The sequence below is a fragment of the Oryzias latipes genome, chromosome 20, assembly GCF_002234675.1.
Source record: "Oryzias latipes chromosome 20, ASM223467v1".
In the NCBI taxonomy this organism is placed as follows: Eukaryota; Metazoa; Chordata; class Actinopteri; order Beloniformes; family Adrianichthyidae; genus Oryzias; species Oryzias latipes.
The window spans coordinates 15,996,243-16,016,368 of record NC_019878.2 but is presented as its reverse complement, the minus strand read 5'-3'; the positions used below and the strand labels follow the sequence as shown (position 1 = coordinate 16,016,368).

The 20,126-nt window shown below is 39.6% G+C and overlaps 1 protein-coding gene across 1 annotated transcript; it reads left to right on the top strand.

Annotated features, from left to right (window-relative positions):
- Window positions 1-8,019: 8,019 nt before the first annotated feature.
- Window positions 8,020-13,514, top strand: pi15 (peptidase inhibitor 15). The gene is made up of 6 exons (XM_004085157.4): window positions 8,020-8,266; window positions 8,417-8,757; window positions 9,363-9,481; window positions 9,979-10,111; window positions 10,188-10,303; window positions 11,365-13,514. Exons 2-6 carry the CDS (start codon window positions 8,488-8,490, stop codon window positions 11,498-11,500), a joined length of 774 nt encoding a protein of 257 aa, XP_004085205.1. The 5' UTR covers window positions 8,020-8,266; window positions 8,417-8,487; the 3' UTR covers window positions 11,501-13,514.
- Window positions 13,515-20,126: the final 6,612 nt, after the last annotated feature.

Below are 20,126 nucleotides of genomic sequence, written 5' to 3'. Positions count from 1 at the left end.
TTGAAACACACATCCCTTTTACACGTCTAAGTGTCTGTAATGTGTAAAAAGTCTGCTTGAAGAACGACTGAATGCCATTTAGGTGCAAAAGCAGCTTTTTTGGCTGCTAAATCCGCAAATGTCATCTCATTTTAAAATCTGATTGATTTTTGTGCAGTATGTTACTGGATTTAAAGACAAATCTGAGCTTGGCAAAATAACAATCAAACAGGTTTTCTTATCAAAATTACAGTCTTATAGGGTTAGTAATGCTATCCATGGATGGTCAAATCAAAATAATACACTATATTTTTAACTCTCAATACTTAACAAATTGGATTTTTTTTTTAAATAATTCCAATTGATATAAAGAAAAATAAAAAAATGTAAAAAATAAAATAGATGATTTAACAAAATGTTCTTGAGTTGGTCATTTGGATTTTGGCAGCTCACTCCTAAGTGCCAGTGGTAGTTTTTGTCATGAAGATCCAGCATAAAACGTTCTAACTGGTTCTAACTTTAGGTCCTGCTGGATTTTTCATGTTTACCTGCCTCCATAAGCTGACATCTAAACCTCTTGAGTAATGTCTGTGTGTGACCACAGCAGGGTCTCTGTCCAGTCTAGGCATCAAAGATAGCAGTAAATGTCTTATAGATGGGTGAGAATATCTGGCGGTAAAGGAATGTAACATGTCAAAAATAGATACACAGACGGAGGGACTTATTCCTGAAAATAACCTCCCGCTCCAACCTTACCTCCTTTGCTAATCCGTCAAGTTTTTCCCACACTCTGACCCAGCTTTACGGGAGCAGAGTTTTTTTTTAATCATGTATTTCTGCTGACATAATGTGTTGAAAGCCCTTTACAGCCCCTTGTGTAACAAGCCCTCCATTTTATTTTGACCAGAATTGTTCCTAAAGTGTTGCTGAATCCAAATGTCACTTTTTGACATACTTGTAGGGCTTTTAAAGCTTTTTTTCTTTCTGTAAGGGTTGAAAGGGGATCTTCTGAGCGGTCAAACAACTAGACTGGTATCCAGACAACAACGATGAGAACTATCTAGCCAGCTCTCTCTGCACAGCAATGTTTGTGGAAGGTGATGTTCTGTAAATACTGGACTGTAGCTCTGATTTAAAATAGTGTTACAGTACCAGTAAAAAGAATGCTGGAGATCAGTTCTTTCGAAAACCTATAACCTTCTTCTCCTCCAATTATTTTTAAGTAGTTATAAAAGCCTCTTCTTTGCCAAAAAAGTCTCAACAGAGTAGGAATTTAATTTTGAATCAAAAGCTCAGCTAATCTTTCATGAAAAGTTGTTTATTGACATGTTAGCTGTGTTTGTTGCTCCTTAGTCAAAAACCCTTAACTTGTGTCAGTGACAAAGAATAGATATTTTTCTTAACCATGTTTTTTTCTTCTCACTGTCAACAAACTATATTGTAAAGGTAGCAGGCTGTGTGAAACTCATAATATTTGCAGTGTAACTGTACATGTCGCTGATAAAACGTTTAACAGCTGTGTGTGAAACAAAGAAGTCTGCAGAGCTTGATGTTCGAGACTGGGCTTCTTACCAATGTAAACCAGTCCTGAAATGTCACCATTTCTTTTTGCTCATCTGCCAAGAAAACTACTGATGACCCTGGAGACTGAAAACTCCTCATAACAGAGTTTCAGAAAGTCCCACCACCCAATTAAACTAAAGTTTGTTCAATTAATTAGGAAGGTGAGCGGAATTGGTCAACTAACATCCCTAATTTACTGTGAAAAAATGTCATTGAAACTTCTCAAAGACTCCATGGGATCGCCCACACTTCATCTGAGGATTACAGACATACTGTATGGTGGGGAATTTCTGTGTTCCTACCTCTTTTCATTGAGTTTGTGATTAAACTGAGCATCCTATGTGGCTATTCAGTTCACATTTTTTGTCTGATAAGTGGTTCAATTTGGGCTCCTCCATGAATCTTTTTTTTACCAGACATTTATTGTGGTCCTCAAGTCCAAATCACACCATCACAGTAAATATCATAATGATTATTAAAAAAGCAAAGTAATTAGTAAAAAAAATCCCCATTACATTTTAGAAATCAAAACAAAATTCCCAAAACGAAAATGTAAAAAAATAAATAATCTGAAAACAAAAATAATCTCTAAAGTCAAAATGAAAAATTGAAAAATGAATCAAAATAAGAAAACAGGAAAAGATAGGAATGATGGGACAATGCTGATCGGATGATGATGTTTAAATTTGAAGAAGATGGATAGCGGAAGGATGTTTTGCCCCAACTGTTGACTGAGCAATCATTGAACTTTTGCAGCAGCCGTGTCCAGAAGCTCAAAGACCTACGCTGATCATCTTTTGATATATTTTCAAAGTAGCCTTTTAATTACGATTATGCTGTTTTTTAGACATTTGCCTCTGAGTTGTGGGCTGGACTGTTGATGCAGAGTAACCCCATCCCCTCCCCATTATCCATCTGTTCTCCCGCTAGCTTACAGCCCCTCACACCCCCAACCTAACATTACCGGTGCAACTAAAATGGTGAGCAATACTGGAGTTATCCAGCCGTACAGCTTTGAGCCAGATGCTGTGGTATTCCTGTTCAAAACAGTCCACTGTTGCCTAAGAAATCTGCAAGAAATAAGGTTTGAAGTTTCAAATACCATCAAATTTATTGAGCAGTCGAAACTTATTCATAGATTCACATCCTCTACAAGTGAATGTTTTCCACAATATGACTTGAGAAGTTCAGGAGACAAATGCATAGAGCAGCTCACAGTTTTCAAACTAAATGAGAATCTTTTTTTTTTTTATTTATATGTCAACAACTATAACCTGCTCTCCACTCAGAAACTCTATCTGCATCAAGAGACAAGGAGTTGCTCTGAGAGAATATCTTAACTCAGACCCACTTTCAAGGTGTTTCCAGACTGCTCATGTGCTCTGGCAAACTCTCCACCGCTCTCATAAGACAAACAACTCTGCTTTGATTTCACACATATTAGCACGTGCGGTGATCACTTAAAGGGGAAAGTTGGAAATGACAGAAACTTTTTTTCTCCTGCACACAGATTACAGCCCACACGTGCAAGTGAAAGTTGCAGCTGCCTTTGAGTGCTTATCCTGGGAAGAGGAGATAAGTCTTCCTGCAGTGGGAAAGACCCAGACTTTTGTATGGAAATATGGAGAAAACATTCAAGTGGTAGATCTGAATTACAGGTGGCTGTAGGGATTTAGCAGGAGGTTGGTGTATGACATGGATATCGGGCCAGGAGTTGAGAGCATTAAATCAAACCTTTTCTCACACTTGACCCTTGTCCCAATGTTGATGCACAGCACAACAAATTTGGAAACCTATTTGTTCATATAAGGGAGGGGAGTTAAAAATGACCGTCAACATTATTGAAATGACAGAAAAGGTTGGCCAATCTTAAATTTATGTTTAATGCCTATATAAGCTTGAAATATGAGCAGACAGTCAGGTACAGGCTGGACCTTTGCTGATATAAGACAAAGTGTTGGGCACAGTGAATCACATGTGAAAAATGTAGTTAACCTGAAGACGTTGGTTTCTCAAGTGATCTGATTTATTTTCAACCATCTGTTAACATGCTGCCCATCTCCCTGCTGTAACAATGAGCCAGGAGAGGTGCACAGCTGAGCAATGGTCCGCAGTATTGGTAGTGATTGCTTGAAGCCCCACTCTGATCATTTTTTAAATCTATTTTCAAAGCGTTCCCAGTGGTCTTTTAATTTCCGTATGATGATGCCGTTTTTCGGCAAAAAAAAAAAAAAAAAACCTGTGTCATTTCCTTGGACAAAGTTTCTGCAGAGAGGCAGGAGTTTATAAGAATCTGCCTCCCATCCACACCTGGGAGGAACAAGAATTTGCCTCTCAGGTGTGGGGAGTAATTTTTCCCTCATTTCCCATCATCCCTTTGTTTACACTCTCTTCAACCTAACATTAGTGGTGCAACAAGTGACATCAGAGCTATCCATTCATACTATTTTGAGCCAGATACCAACTCGGACAAGGAAAATAAAACGTACATGGATCTAGTCGCCTACAAGTGGACATATCAGAAGGGAGCAGAGCAGGGAGCGTGTGGCTTGCCCCAGTAGCTTCTATATCAAAGCCACAGACCTTTTGAAATGGCATTTATTCTGTCTGCTTCTGACTCACCACATTTTTTAGTAAATAAACACTTACAAAACGCAGTTTTAATCTTAATTTTCTTTATATATGTCCTCTATCATGGGAAAATGTTACAAGGAAATGTTAAAAACACCAAAAACACAATTTTCAGTGGAGTCTGTCTTTAAATGATATGAACAAATAGCCATCTAGAAGAAATGACTTGCTGATTTGCCCAGGTTAGTGTTCTCCGCACACATACTGAACAGATCCAGGCTGACCTATTTGCTAACAATTTTCTGAAACACACGAAAATGTAACAGCAGTCTTTGCACATGATGCCTGGCTGAAATGTACAAGCACCAATTATTTGATTCCTGGTCATTCAGCATGTAGAGCATTACAAAGCTTAAGTCTGTATCTTTCTTGCTTTCCCTTTTGCTCTGCTCTGCACCTCATTCCTTCTGCTGAACTGGCATCAACACCACGTTTCAGGAGGCCTCCGGAGAGGGGCGAAAACACTGGGGAAACTTGGAACAATGTATTGTATGTAAATAAATGCTCTATCTAAAAAAGAATGCCTTTCAAAACATTCTCGAGCCCTTTCGGAGAAGCATGTGCCCCAAATAATGCCATAATTACTTCAGTGATAATATGATAATAATGCTGCAGCCTCCTTGGAAGTCACTGGGTTCACAGTGTGGAAACAAAGAACAACACTCTGAGACTGGAGGAGTATCATCTGGGGCCTTGAGGAAACTGCATGTGAAGATTTTGTGAGTGTACATATAGTTTATTGTATGCTGTGCTGCTTCCAATGTTTCCACAATGAATTTGAACTTTTCTCACCATTGTCTAGCCTTGAGTAAAAATTCTGATGTTGACTGGAAACTGTTTGAAATGCAAAGCTTTAATTGCTATTTAGTTATATTAATTTTGCTGGTTGCCAACTTCATAAAAGTACGCAAATTTAAAAAAGTCCCACTCCAATCATATTCGAGGTATTTAAAAAGCGCAGTTTGCAGTGGTCTTTTAATTACAATTATGCCATTTTTAGCCTGAATGATGAAAACTTGTGTCGTTTTCCTGGACACAATTTCTGCAGAGCGGCAGGAGTTCATCAGAAATTTGTCTCTGAATTGTGGACGGAACTGTTGGCATGGAGTAAGCCTCCACAAATTTCCCATCATCCCTTTGTTTACACTCTCTCTGCTCTGCAAGTGGATGCATCTGAATGGAGCGGAGCAGGGTGCTTGTAGCCAGCCAGCTGTAGCACTTACACCACTGCTATAGGCTTTTTCCACTAGTATTTCTTAGTCTGCTCCTGATACAAAACAATTTGAATTAAAAAATACTCAGAAATGTTATTTTAAGCTTCATTTTCTTTATATGCAATGGGGCATAAAAGCATTTAGTCAGTCACCAATTATGCTGGTTCTCCTACCTAAAAAGATGAGAGAGGCTTGTGATTTTGATCACGGGTAAACCTCAATTATGACAGACAAAATGAGAAAAAAATCCAGAAAAAAATCACATTGTCTGATTTTTTTAAGAATTTATTTGTAAATGATGGTGTAAAATAAGTATTTGGTCAACAATACTGGTTGGCAATGACACTAGTCAAACATTTTCTATTCACAAGGTTTTCAGAAACTGTTGCTGGCATTTTAGCCTTTTCGTCCATGCAGATCTCCTCTAGAGCAGTGTTGTTTTGGGGCTGTTGCTGGGCAACACAGATTTTCAATTCCTTCCAAATATTTTCTATGGGGTTAAGATTTGGAGACTGGCTAGGCCACTCCAGGACCTTGAAATGCTTCTTACAATCCCACTCCTTTATTAACCATCATGCTGAAAGACCCAGCCACATTTCATCTTCTATGTCCTTGCTGATGGAAGGTTTTCACTCAAAATCTGATGATACATGGTCTCATTCATTCTTTTCTTTACAAGGATCAGTCAACCTGATCCCTCTGCTGAAGAACAGCCCCAAAGCATGATGTTTCCACCCCCATGCTTTACAGAAGGTATAGTTTTCTTTGGATGCAACTCAGCATTCTTTCTCCTCCTTACACGCCAAGTAGAGTTCTTAAAAAAAAGTTCTATTTTGGTTTCATCTGACCATAGGACATTCTCCCAATCCTCTTCCGGATCATCCAAATGCTCTCTAGCAAACTTTAGATAGGTCTCGCACATTTACTGGCTTAAGCAGGGCGACAAGTCGGATTAGAGTCCCTGGCGGCATAGTGAGTTACTGATGGTAGAATTGTTACTTTGGTCCCAGGTCTCTGCAGGTCATTCACTAGGTCCCCCTGTGTAGTTCTGGGAGTTTTAACTAACATTCTTGTGATCATTTAGACCCCACAGGGTGAGATCTTGTAGGGAACCCCAGATGGAGGGATATTACCATTTCCATTTGCTAATAATTGCCCCCACAGTTGATTTCTTCACACCAAGCTGCTTACCTATTGAAGATTCAGTCCTTCCAGCCTGATGCAGGTCAACATTTTGGTTTCTGGTGTCCTTAGACAGCTCTTTGGTATTGGTCATAGTGGAGTTTGAAGTGTGAGTGCTTGAGGTTGTGGACAGGTGTCTTTTACATAGATGACCAGTTCAAACAGGTGCCATAAATAAAGGAAATGAGTGGAGGACAGATGATTCTCTTACAAAAGAAGTTACAGGTCTGTGAGAGCCAGAAATCGTGCTTACAGGTGACTAAATACTTATTTTTCACCCTTGTTTTCAAATAAAGTCTTTAAAAATCAAACACTGGTAATCTCTGGATTTTTTTTCTCATTTTGTCTCTTATAGTTGAGGTTTACCTGATGAAAATTACAGGCCTCTCTCATCTTTTGAAGTGGGAAACCGTGCACAATTGGTGGCTGATTAAATACTCTATACTCTATTATGAGAAAAAATCCACAAGAACATGTAAAAATCCAGATACATGATTTTCATTGGAGTGGGTCTTTAATCTGAATCTCTGGCTTATGCTTAGCAGCCCAATCTGCCAGAGGAGAGAAGTTGAAAGACTAAAGAAATGATTGTGAGTGGTCTCAAAAGACAACAAAGGTAAACAAAAGATGCATTGATTAGAAAATGAAAGTAATTTGGAGGTGATCAGATCAACACTTCCAGTCTATCGGTGGAGGATTTCTTCCTTTGCCAAACATTGACTGCAGTGCTGCGTTAAGTCTGGAAAGTAAAAATGTTAAACTGTTTTTTCATGATTTACACCCTCACCATGACCACTTTCTATCCCCACGAAGTCCCCAATAAACAGTAAGGAAGTGCAGCAGTGTGAAGCAGGGGCTTAAATGTATTGAGAGAGTGAAACGGAGGAGAAAATCTTTGCTCTGCACCACTCTTGAGTGATATATCCCCTGCTGCAGCTCCAGTGCCTGAAAATTCCATCACTTTCAAAGAGATTTTTGGAAAAGCACCAGTTGTCTGCTGCAGGAAAAGGGGTAGACAAAGAGGAGAGAGTAAGGAAAAGAAGGAGAGAAAGTGCTCCTGCGTCACAAAGTTTTAATTTGTTCACCAGCTGCCAATAAAAATGATGACCTGCAGGAGAATTTTTGTCTTCATTGGCTCCCTACCCTGGCAAGCTGGAGCCACACTTTGAACAAGTGTTATCTTTACTGTAGTGAATGCGACAAAAGATAACTTGTGCTGATCTTTCACCTTTCACCCAAGTTAATCTCATGAAAAATACGCAAGATCATGGTGATGTTAAATTACACAATTCAGAGCCCCTTTTTTGTATCAACTTATCACAAACATGCAGCACAAAACAAACAAAAAACTGCTTTTAAAGATTTTTATGACTGTTTATCACACTGAGAGTTTAATATTTCATTTTTAGAGGACTAGATTTGCAACAAGTTAATGCAAAAAGGACGAAGAGACGCAGCGCATCCAAAGGATGTCTCAGGTGTCAAACTGCTGTGCGTCCACCTCTGAGGCAAGGGCGCTTCCTGCTCCATCCACTGCAGTATATAAAGCCGCAACACTGGACTTCTGAAGCACTCACACAGTTTCCAAAGCGCAAAAGCCCCACACTCTCGCAGCGCCCCCTCTCTGCTCGATCCACTGCGCAGACTCGAGAGGTGATACGGCAACGTAGCCTGGAGGTACCGCCACGCCAGACGAGGTAAGAGACAGAACGCAGATGCAATGTAGCGGATTTTATTTGTGTAGTTTTGCAACAAAAGAGAAGCTTGTGTTCACATGTCTGGATTGTGAATCCACGCTCCTGTCGCCTGAATTTTGTCTGATTTCAATTTCACGTTTTTATTCTCAGAACCCTCAAAAACTCGGGATATTCCACCTACAGTTTCCTAATAAAAAATAAAAACAACAACAAGAAAAAACATGAAGCACCAGTTATTTGCTTTAGATCTGATACTTGTGTGCCTGTCATGCGGAGCAAGTGCACTGGACACAAGCGTTCCTGCTGCGCCACAGTCCTCTCCGCCGGCCAATTTCACCGGTCCGGGCGCAGAGCGCATCAATGGAGCCACGAGTCTCTCCAAAACCAGGAGGCGGCGTTACATCAGCCAAAACGACATGCTCGCCATTCTTGATTATCACAACAAAGTCAGAGGCAAAGTCTTTCCACCTGCCTCCAACATGGAGTACATGGTAGGTGAAAGCTTCCAATAAATCTATTTTATTATTTGCAAGTGAGGCAAGCAATGCATGATGTGATTGTATTAAAAGGTGCAAAACAATAATTGTGGAACAAATGTAATGTCAGGTGGGACACTCAAACAACAATAAAATTAACCTTATTTTGCAGAATTTTCTTCTAAAGTAAATTTTTATTGCAATAGACAGCATAAATATAGCTGACAAATTGCTTCTCCCTTCTCAAATAAATATGTTCTGAGTTCTTCAGATCCTTGTAGTTAAACTTGTCAGAGTTAATTGCCTTTGCAAACTGGTAGAAAGCTTGGAACTTGCCCCAGATGTTACAAAATATCATAACTGCCAGTGTGTCAGTAATAAAATGCTTTGATGATGCTGTTATTGCATATTGAATATTTTCTGTCACACTGAAGGACATAAAGACAAGTTGTTGTAAATGTAATGTGAATGAAGTAAGCTGGAAGTCTCTCCCGTGTTGAGATCATTTTCATTGGCTTTAACTGGGCTGTCAACTCACATTCTGGGTCTACTTAACAACTTTGATGATGTATCGCTTATGTAATTGCTTTTCTGAGTGTACTCTGTCAATCTGTGTTTAGGTTTGGGACGAGACGTTAGCAAAGACAGCTGAGGACTGGGCTCATGCCTGTCTGTGGGAGCACGGGCCGTCTCACCTCCTCAGGTTCTTGGGTCAAAACCTCTCTGTCAGGACAGGACGGTGAGTGACCCCTGACACCCTTCCCACTTCCCAACATCTGCTGCTCCTCTCAGGGATGACTCTCTCTCAACCATGGTGGTTGCTTCATTGGAGCCCCCTTCTTCTTTCCCCTAAAAGTTTCAGCACTGTGACCCGGGAACTGCTTCAGGAATGCTCCTGTGACCTTTTTATATAAACAAAACTGCCGCTTGCAGCCATGACCCTTGAGGGCTAAGGTCTATCCCTTTAGTGCTTCTTGACTTTCCATTTAGAAACAAGATTATTTGCAGTGTTTCCTTTAAATTTTAACAAGGAACAATCCAAGACTTAAAAAAAAACAAAAAAACGATTTCTCATTGTTTCTGTGTTTTTGCCAAAGACACTTCATAACTTCCTCAGAAAATAATGTGAAATGTGGACAACTGAGTGTCAGGGATACAAAAAAGAAAAGATTTTTTTTAAATTGTGCTTTATTAGTGTTAAATGTTTTGGCTTTAATGCTGGTCTACTGTCCACAGCTATCGATCCATTCTTCAGCTAGTGAAGCCCTGGTATGACGAGGTAAAAGATTACTCATTTCCTTACCCTCGTGACTGCAACCCTCGATGTCCGCTCAGGTGCTATGGACCGATGTGCACTCACTACACACAGGTGAGCAGCTTAAACTCTGTAGGATCGTCAAACTGCCACAACAGTGAAATTACACTGTATCTGTTCTGTTTTCTAGATGGTGTGGGCAACATCTAACAAAGTGGGCTGTGCGATTCACACGTGTTACAACATGAACGTATGGGGCTCTGTGTGGAAGCGGGCGACTTATTTAGTCTGCAATTACTCACCCAAGTAAGTACTGACCTGAGAATTTGCTGTGTTCGTCAATAAGCTGATCTGGTGCTCATTTCAGGCTTCAGAGAGGCCATTTTTAATTCTCATGAACTTGCTAACATGATGACGATCCCATGACGAAACACCTAATCCCGATCCAGCCCACCCTGTTGTGTGCTGAGTTATGTAATACCCCCCATGTCGATGGTGAGTTCACTTAGCCCCATACAAGGCTTTGAAGCTCTTCTACATTACTGTAGTAAAAGGCTTGTGACTCACTTGTGACCTTTAATCCAATTGGTTTGAAATGCACCGTATGCAAGTGTAACAGGCGCAGGACATTCATGACCTACTTTAGCCTGCTAACTTGAGTTGTGGCCTGCATTCTCCAAGAGGTGAGGTTGCAAGTTTAGATTCAGCTCTGCCTTTTATTATAGAAGGTCCAGTTAATCCAGTGTCTGATCTGCACATCAGTTGTGTCTGACACATCCATGCTCATTGTTTTTTCCCCACTCTAAAAGTAATCTCATATAAAAACCTAAACTGACCAAGATTTAGTATGTTCTCAAGTATTTTTCTCGATGTGTTTTTTTCTCGAACCGTTCAAAGTGTTCTGGGTAATTTGTCCAAGCCATTGACTGTATATGTCTATGCCGTATATGTCTATTTTGTGTAGCCCGCTTTCAAGTGGTAGGGTTGTGTACTTCCAATAAGCTCATCTCTGATTGTGAGGTTGGTTGCCATAGAAATGTTGACTCGGACAGGCTTGGACCGCTCGTTGCTTACTGACGATTTCTGGATTTCAATATGGTGGTGTCCATATTGCAAAATAAAAAAAAGCGACTGAATTTGGTTGGAGCCAGAAGTAAGTTATTTCTTTATGGGTGACGTCCCACATATTCGGTCCAGTTCTCATGTACAGTCAATGGTTTCACTAAAAATCAGACAATGAGACTAAACTCCTATCATTTAAAAAAAAAACATAATCCTCATGCATCCTGGTGTCCAAGTTCACATCAGAACAGGCATTTCTGTGGTAACTCCCACATGAATTCACAGAAAATGTTGCTGTCTTCCAGGGGTAACTGGATCGGAGAGGCTCCCTACAAAGTCGGTGTGCCGTGTTCCGCCTGCCCTCCCAGTTATGGGGGCTCATGCAGCAATAACATGTGCTTCCCAGCCCTCAAGACAAACTACCTGCACTGGTTTAAATAAATACAGGTTCCCCTCAACTTAAGCTGACGACCTACACTACCACAGAGACACTATTTTAACCAAGTAAGGATTTGCACAACAGTTTTGGACTATGCTTTGTTGTATATATTGGCTTATTTAAAGAGATAAACATACATTTGAAGGCATCATATAAGTTGATCAAATGTAAATATTTTGTGTATTAATTTGGAGCATTTTTTTATTGCAAAATCTAAAAAGTTGCTGAGTTTTTTGATCGCATATTTATATAAATCATGGGTCTTTTGAAGGTGCGTTCTGCACGCGGTGCTGCATTTGTTCTTTTTTGACAATGTGGTTATTTAGGACATTACTCTAGGTCTGGTACAGCTCCTCATACAAGCTCACTTTGGTGCTATGAGCATCACACCTTCATGCTGTGTGCTCTTACTTTAAAAGAATGTTGGGATCAAAGAGGATCAAAAAGACCAAAGCTTTTCACCTCAAAGGAAAACACACACTGACACTGTCAATGGCATCATTGCTTTTTCTTTTTTTGCTCACAGTGAGTTTCAAGATTCATACTTTAAGCTGAACTTGAATGAAAGACAAGTTTTGTCTGATTTACTAAACTGTCGCTATTGCTAGACAGGAAAAGAAGATGCAATCTGTGAATAAATCAGTCCCCTCTGTTCATGCAGTCTGAAGCAAATGAAAGAAGAGAAAATAACACTTCACATTTAAGTGAAAACACCAGATAAGAGCCAGAAGAAAGAGTTTCAACCTGGTGTCAATCACTGCTGCCACAGTTGCCCTGGTTACTAACACAGACTCATCTGTTGCGCCAAACTTCAGGTTCACAGCTGAAGCCCAGCTGCCTGAGTTGTATTTATTCAAATGACTTTCTTAAAGAACCACTGGTTTTTGTTAATATTAATAACCCTATTAATACTCTGACCCATCTTCGGAACTCTTGTGGTGCTAGAAAGCAGCAAAAACCTTCAGTTGCAATGTTTCAGTTTTGCCTTTTGTTTACAAGGAAATGAGTTGCATTGTTTTCATGTACCACTTTCTTTAAGTAGACAGGCGTTTTCTTCTGCAAAAATACAACTGCTTCCTTTGAAGAGAGATGCAGGACATTCAATGATTATGATTATCTTTATGCTAACAGACTGAAGACATGTAAGCTGTTTCGAAGAAGGTTGGGCATTGACCCGTTACATGGTAGATCATGTTACATCTTTCCAACTGTTACCTCTGGACACTAAAGCCAAGGCTATGTATGCCATTGTAAAGAATTTTGCACCTTTTTGATAATACAAAACCTGGATAAACCACCATTCACCTGCATTTTCAATAGACGTGTTTTTAATCAGAAATTTGACCAAATTCTGGATACATTTATCAACAGTTATTCATTGAAGTTACTAAAAGTCATAGCCATTATGAGTCAATAAATTAAATTTTTTTTAAGAATTGATGTTTTTAACAATAACATCTTGATTTTTTGTTATAATCTGCACTAAAACGTTTGTGTACTACAGAAAACACATTTTTTGGCATTTCATGTAATTATGCTTCACAGACATTAAATCTGACCCATATCTATTTTGAAATCATAGTGAAAAACGTATATTGGTATGCCGATGTATTGGTATTCTACATACTGTTATATATTTTTTTATAACTTTTATTTTTTTGAGATCATTATTTTAGTTCTTTTGGAATAAGGCACTTCAGTGCACCTTAATTGTTTGTAAATTTCTAAAATATCAAGAAATTATGTTATCTTTTTTGTATATGTAGATATCAATACATTGATTATGTCAAAGTGAGTAAAATGTAAATTATTCATTTTTTTACATATTTAAATCATATTCCTTTTGTAGCAAGAGTGCAGCATTATAAAGCATATTCCACAAGAGAACCGAAATGCAAAAAAAGGAAGTAAAGTTGTTTTCAGCACTGATGGTATTTAAATCAACTATGATGTATTTATGTCCTGAACTGTGTTTTACCTTTGTATTTGTAATAAAATGTTCTACTTTGATTGTTATTTATTGTCTTATATTTGGTCAAACTGAAGGTTTTTCTAATATTAGGATTCATAGTTGGCTGATATTAGCCAGCTTAAAGAAGCACATGTTTGTATGGCTATTGTAGTAGTCCATACTTCCTATGGCTTGGTCCTTTAAATCTGCCAAAAGATTAGATAGTATTCTTTTTTTTAACCTGGAAACTGGAAGAGAAAAGCTTTTTTTTCCTTATTTTATATTTCAACAGTAATGGAAGTAGCTATAGCATTTGCTCAAAATTGTGAATGTTTTTATCTGGAAGTAAAAAAAAACTAACATTTAGCACCTCACCAAAATCAGATTAGGAGAACATTTTTCTATTTTAAATTCCCACAATTTTTAAGTAATTGTGTACTTTTTTCTAAGCTGAGTATACTGAAAATGTGTTCAGTTTCACACACAAAAAGTTGTTTTAAGTTTGGATGCAGCACATCAATCTGGCAGACTTTTCTCAAGACTGAAACTGGTGGACACAAGACTTTAGTGCAGGAGACCAGACATGATGGCAGGGTCTCAAAGATTTTGATAAACAAACTAAGAAAAACTGGGAATCACGGTAGAAATAAACAGAACAGCCATGCAGATGACCTGACAAGAGAGGACTGAAAAACTAGACACTTAAATAGACTGAGGATAATTAACTGAAATGGAGACAGCTGTGGGTAATCAACAAAGAAAAGCAGGCGAGACTGTGACATTGAGAAAAACTAGAAAAGAACATTACATGAAACCAGATACACAACTAAAACCAACCCAAAGGGCAAATTTCTCACATACAATCATTTCGTTACCATGGCAACAATCACTAATTACCCAACAGGTGAAATAAAACCCACTTGACACATGCAGAAGTGTCAATTGCACCTTCTTGCATTCATCCATAAAAATAATTTTTTTAATTTCCTGCATTGATTCTTTTACCTTTACCATTTTGTATCTTTTCAACCAACTCAACAAAACTTCATCCAGTCATCTTTCACACAAACTCCTCCATCATCTCATTCTGCCTTCCGCCTCACCTCTCCCCTAGTCAAATGATAGAGGTTCTCCTCTTCATTATATTTCCTTCTTTTTTTCTTTCATTTAACCCTTGTGCTATCTTAGATGACCCCACCCTTACATTGACGTGTTATTCCTACCATGACAAAGGTGAATAAAGATGGAAAGATTTCATGTAATCCATTGACACCAGTGAAGATCACGAATCATTAAAGAAAAAAGCTTCAGCGCACTGTCTAGTGGGTCTAGATGACCCAACTCCCAATGTTAAAGTGCCTAGGATAGCACAAGGGTCACAGGCTGTTTCAAATGGAAGCAAATGTATTAAAACATACAGGAAACCTCTCAAATATTGTCATCAATATGGGTTGTGAAGAATCGTCAAATTATTGTTCACTCCACTAAATCTTTCAGCTTTTAAGTCATTTTCGAAAGTGTCGTACTTCAGGGAAGAATTTCTTGCCACGTTCACACTTTTTAATATTTCAACAACAACAGCCTTAAATCTATGTTTTAAATCAGAGAATAACTTGTTTCAGGACTAAGACGGTGTGTCAAAGGCAGCCATGAAAAATGGTGAAAAAGGCACATTTTTAACCTCCAGTTATTGCATTAATGAAAAAAAGTCTACTAGATAATGCTGTCAGCCAGAACCAACATCTTAAGCAAAGGTGATCCGTGGAAACGTTCATCTGAATGTGGACCACTTTTCCTAAAAGCACATTTGAATTATTGCTCTGTCAGATAAATAATACTGCTGAAACAGTTCAGCCTTTCTTAAGTGTGTAACTGATGAAATGTTTATTCATAAAGAACACTGAGACTTCAGAGGGACTAAGGCAGGTTGATAAATGACACTGTGCATGTGGATGACTGTATTTCCAAATGGCTGAGCAGTCTTCCAACCTCACCCGTAATGAGAAGTATTAGAAAGACATTGCACCTGTTTGAGTGGATATACCAATTAAATGAGTGAGCAAACATTTGTATATGGAAGGAGACCGGTGTGCTTTGAGGGGCTTTGTGATGTGAACAGCTGCAAAAAGACTCTTCTTTATTGTCTTTGTACTCCACAACCTCTCTGTCCTCCCTGACTTCCCAGACTGCTTGAAAAACTTGGCTTGGCATGGCCTTGAGGGGGATGCTGGGAAAGATTTCTTTCTAATTCTCAGATTTTTTTTTCTTGTTCTTATGTGCACTTTGGAAGTCTAGAATCTCGATTTTTTTTAGCCTTCCTTGGAGCATAGCCAAAGGAAATACACCTTCTGATTAAATAAAATTTAGGATTACGTTTGAAGGTTCAAAATACACATTAAAAAGAATTAAACCAAACTCCACATAGTGATTTTGCATTTGACCCCATAGAAAAGGTTCCCATCAAAGGACAGTAGTTTAAAGTAAAATTAGGTTAACTGAGAACTTTTAGTTGTCAACAAAGTTTGATGACAGTTTCTTGAAACGTGTTAGGATCTCTCTGAATGCTGGATGCACACACCCTAAAAGCCTTTTTACTTCTGTAAAACCATCAGCAGAGAGTTAACTGCATGGACTTGCAGCCTTTTTTCTCCTCCCATGCCTTTGCTTCAAACATGGAATAAAAAATAAGGTAAACAGATCATTTGTGGTGTCTCGGACTCTCAGCTGTCTATTTTGGTCTATAATGCTGTTTATTTTAGACGGTTTTGCCATAATATGTGGAGAAATGGGCCATTTCTCAGAGGCTGGATAGACATGTACTTTTTTGTGCTGGAAACCCACAAACAAGTCTTTTTTTTTGCAGTCATCCACAATAAAAAAAAAGCTGCCATTTCAGTTTTAACTGAATGGTGCAGCTTTTTTCTTTTCAAGTAACTTTTCCTTCTCACATGGTCTAGTAAACATAAATAAATCGTATTTGCCATATTTCAGTATAGATGTTGCGTGTCAGAACAAAAGGTCTAACCTGGTGTTATGTCATAAAGATAGTATAGCCTATAATTAGCTGCATCATCTAATCTTGTAGCATGCTGATGATCAAGGCTGTCAGACTTAAAACATTTATGAAATAAGTTTGTTTACAGAGAAAAATGTGAAATGTTGAATCAAAGAACACAAATTGAGATAAAGGTAGCCCAATATTGGCTCTCTGTATCCCACTGGAGTCTTTTTCTTGGACTAGTCCGTGTCAGTCTTGCAGGGAGTCCAGAAAATCTGTGTCCTTCAACTGCGTGACACAAGCCAAAATCAATGTCCTCTTGGGAAGTGCAGTGCTTGTGAAAGCACTGCTTAATCAGATGGGCTTCATTCTGTACCCTCCACTCTCAGGCTTTGATGCCATCCATGGACCATTTCCCTTCCACAGCTTGTTCTAGGTCAATTCCTTTCAATGCACACGAAGAACAAAATCCTTCCTCCTGCTATTATTTTCTTTTATCCAAGTTTATTAAAACTCTCTACATCAACTCTTAAAAATAAACAGCAGTTAAAGTTCATACAACTGATAATACAGGAGGAATCAGTCCTCTGTGAAACAACTAGGTCTGCAGTTAATTTTGTCTCATCCAAAGACCTTTCTGATTTTGTCTTCTCTGGATCAAAACCTAATACATTCAAGAACGGATTAGTGTCATTTCCACGGGTGACCTTTGTTTAAAATACACGTTTAACCCTGGATTGTACATAACTGATATTTTGGTTGCAAAAAGTTGTTGTTGGTACAGTCTATGAAAGGACAGTGACACCTGGTGGCTATGGAAAGTTCTAAAAGTTAGATGTCTACCATCAGGTAGGTGCAGCAGTTATTAGAGACCTAAAATGAAAAAACAAAACAACAAAAGAAACTGGGTTTGGTTAAGATGTAGATCACCTAAATGAAACAGCAAAATGTAGCGCAGACCTTTTGTACAGATGTTTAGTTAACTTTTAGTTTGATTAACTCACATGAGGGGGTGTTGATAGAGCACTGCATGTACAGTTATTATCAGTTATTAAAACTGCAGTATGTTGAAAATGAAGACATTTATGTGCAGAACTCCCATCCTATTTTTTTATTACAAAGCACAAAGTATAACAAAACTCATGGTTATTTCACTGAGCATATGAATGTAAACAATAAAATGAAAAACAGCCAAAAAAGTGTCAAATTTGTTAGTTGAAATCAATAAAAAAATTTAGGGGCTGATACTTGATACTTCTATTCAATAAAGAAATCTTAACTGCCCTTTAAAATTGTTGCTGTATTTCTTGTTAACATCATATTAATAATTAAAAAAAGGAGTAAAACAAAAGATCTGCCATGGAGATAGATTTAAAAACTGACTGGCTGGTTTGTACTTCAAACATGCAATATATACTTATTAAAATCTCAATTCTACTCACTTTGAGAGCAATCTCCTAAAATATTTTTATTTTTTTTAACTTGTCCTGTCCAACAGCTGTGCAGACAGATGACAACTGAAAGCCTCTTGTTTTAGACATATTTTACTTTAACAACAGGGGTTATTAATCTTCAGACAAACCAGAGGTATGTCTGAATAAACCCCTTTTGTAATTGAGGCCAAACTTTATTAATTTCAGTCATATTTGAAAATCTTTGGTGTTGGACCGGACGGAAAAGAAAACGAGGGAAGAAGAGAGAGGGATGTTGGAGAGATGGGGGGGATTGGAGGGGGATAATAGGAGGGGTGGGGATAAAACCATGAAGCAGCATAAAGCAACAAGTTTACTGGATGTTTATCATTACGGTAAGGTTCAAATGTAGTACGAATCTCAAAGGGCGGGGCCTGTCCACACACACACTCAAATGTTATCAACACACCTGCTAGCTGCAAAAATGTCCACATGTCAACATGTACACAAAATAGATAGTGTTCACACATGCATACTTATGCCTTCAAACCAACTAGTGTGAAATATTTCATTCAATCAATCATGCAAACTATTAGTGCAAAGGTGAGCTAACACTTGTGCTTAATTGAGTGTTTATGTTCTTCTAAAATGGATGGTGGAATGTGAAAAGAAGGAGGGAGAGTGCCCAGCCATCCCCACACCAAGGCCCCCGCCGCCCAGCGACAGGCGGAACCCCCCAATGCCAGACAGCAGCAGGCAGAGAACAACCGCCCCCCGGGCGATCACATCCGCCACCCAAGCCAGGGCCAGCAGGACCGCAGTGAGGCCCCCAGAGCCAGAGAGCAGGGAGGCACGGGGGGAAAGAGAGTGCCGCCCAAGCCCAACCAGGAGAGCAGCCCCCCACCGCCGAGCCGGGTTGGGCCCAACGCCAGGCCCCACCCGAGAGGGGTGCCCACACCCCCAGACGAGCACCCCATCACCACCCAGGTGTTCTGGGCATCCCCCTGCCCCAACCCCAGGTACGAGCCAGGACCCCCCAAGGGAGACCCGCTCCGCACTCCAGGCAGCCACCCACCCGGCCCATGGTTGGTCCAGGAAGGAGCAAGGCAGGGGCCAGCCGTCCCCACCCAGGAGTGGGGCACCCCGGGGAAAAGGAGGGCCTTCGAGGGGTGTTGTAAACATGGCCCGACCAGGCTCGGCCACAGTTGGAAATTTGGCGGGGCCCAGCACTCAGGGACAAGGGCCAGAACCCACCCCACAGGGATACGGACACCCCCGGCTCAGGTGTAATGTGAACCCTCTCCCTGCGCGGAGAGAGCACTGCCAAGCCCAGGAAACCGGCACCCAGGGGACACGGCCGCCATTGCCAAGGGTCCAGTAGCCCCCACCAGGGATGGGGTAGGGGACAGACGTTCCTAGGACCCACCTTCCGTGCAAAATGTGTGTGTGTGTGTTTGTGAGGGTGTGTGCATGTGTGTGTGTGTGTTTATGTTTGAATGTATATTTTGAGGAGTAAAGGGTGTGTGTACTAAGGGGGTGCAGTCAAAATTGGCGGGTAGGGCACTGAGGGGACATCTCCTGATTACTCACAGTGATGTCCCCTCACCCTCCCCACCAAGGGGGCCTAAATGTCTAAGGTGGTGTTACAATTGGCGGGTAGGGTGCTAGGAGGACATCTGCTGCTTGCTGGCAGTGATGTCCAAGCACCCCCCCTACCAAGGGCCCTACATGTCTAACTCCTAAAATAATTCTACCTTAGTTCATTTTAAATCACTATGAAAAACTGTTTTTCTAATTATACTAAATTATATTTAAAAAGAATTCTAACAAATTGAGATGACTTCAAATTGAATTGTGAACTCATTCAGTAGGGGGAATCAACACTTCATTCAATAAAAACAGCACAGAAAATCTTAAACAGAAAATATAATAGTGATTGGTCCACTGGTGTTAACTTTTAGCCACGTTATGATTAAAATTCAAATGCAACACATTCCTGTGCTCGCAATGTCTATTTTTTTATTTTATTTTACTGAGGTAGAGAGCTTCTGTAGAGTTTGAATTTAGGTGATGGACCAAGTAGAACATGAAAGGCAGGGATCAGCACGGAAAAGGTTCTGCATCAAAAGACCTTTACTATCCTGATTTCTTACAAGATGCACAAACGCTTCTCCAACACAAGAGGGTAGAATTAGACAGCTCAGACTCAACAAGAACAGCCTGTGGTGCTGAGACAGCCTTCTGCTGGACACAGCTGATAATGTCAT

Coding starts and splice junctions, on each gene's coding strand:
- pi15 (XM_004085157.4), top strand. CDS start 8,488: ATGAAGCACCAGTTATTTGCTTTAGATCTGATACTTGTGTGCCTGTCA. Junction 8,758..9,362: donor CCTCCAACATGGAGTACATG/GTAGGTGAAAGC, acceptor ATCTGTGTTTAG/GTTTGGGACGAGACGTTAGC. Junction 10,112..10,187: donor TGTGCACTCACTACACACAG/GTGAGCAGCTTA, acceptor TCTGTTTTCTAG/ATGGTGTGGGCAACATCTAA.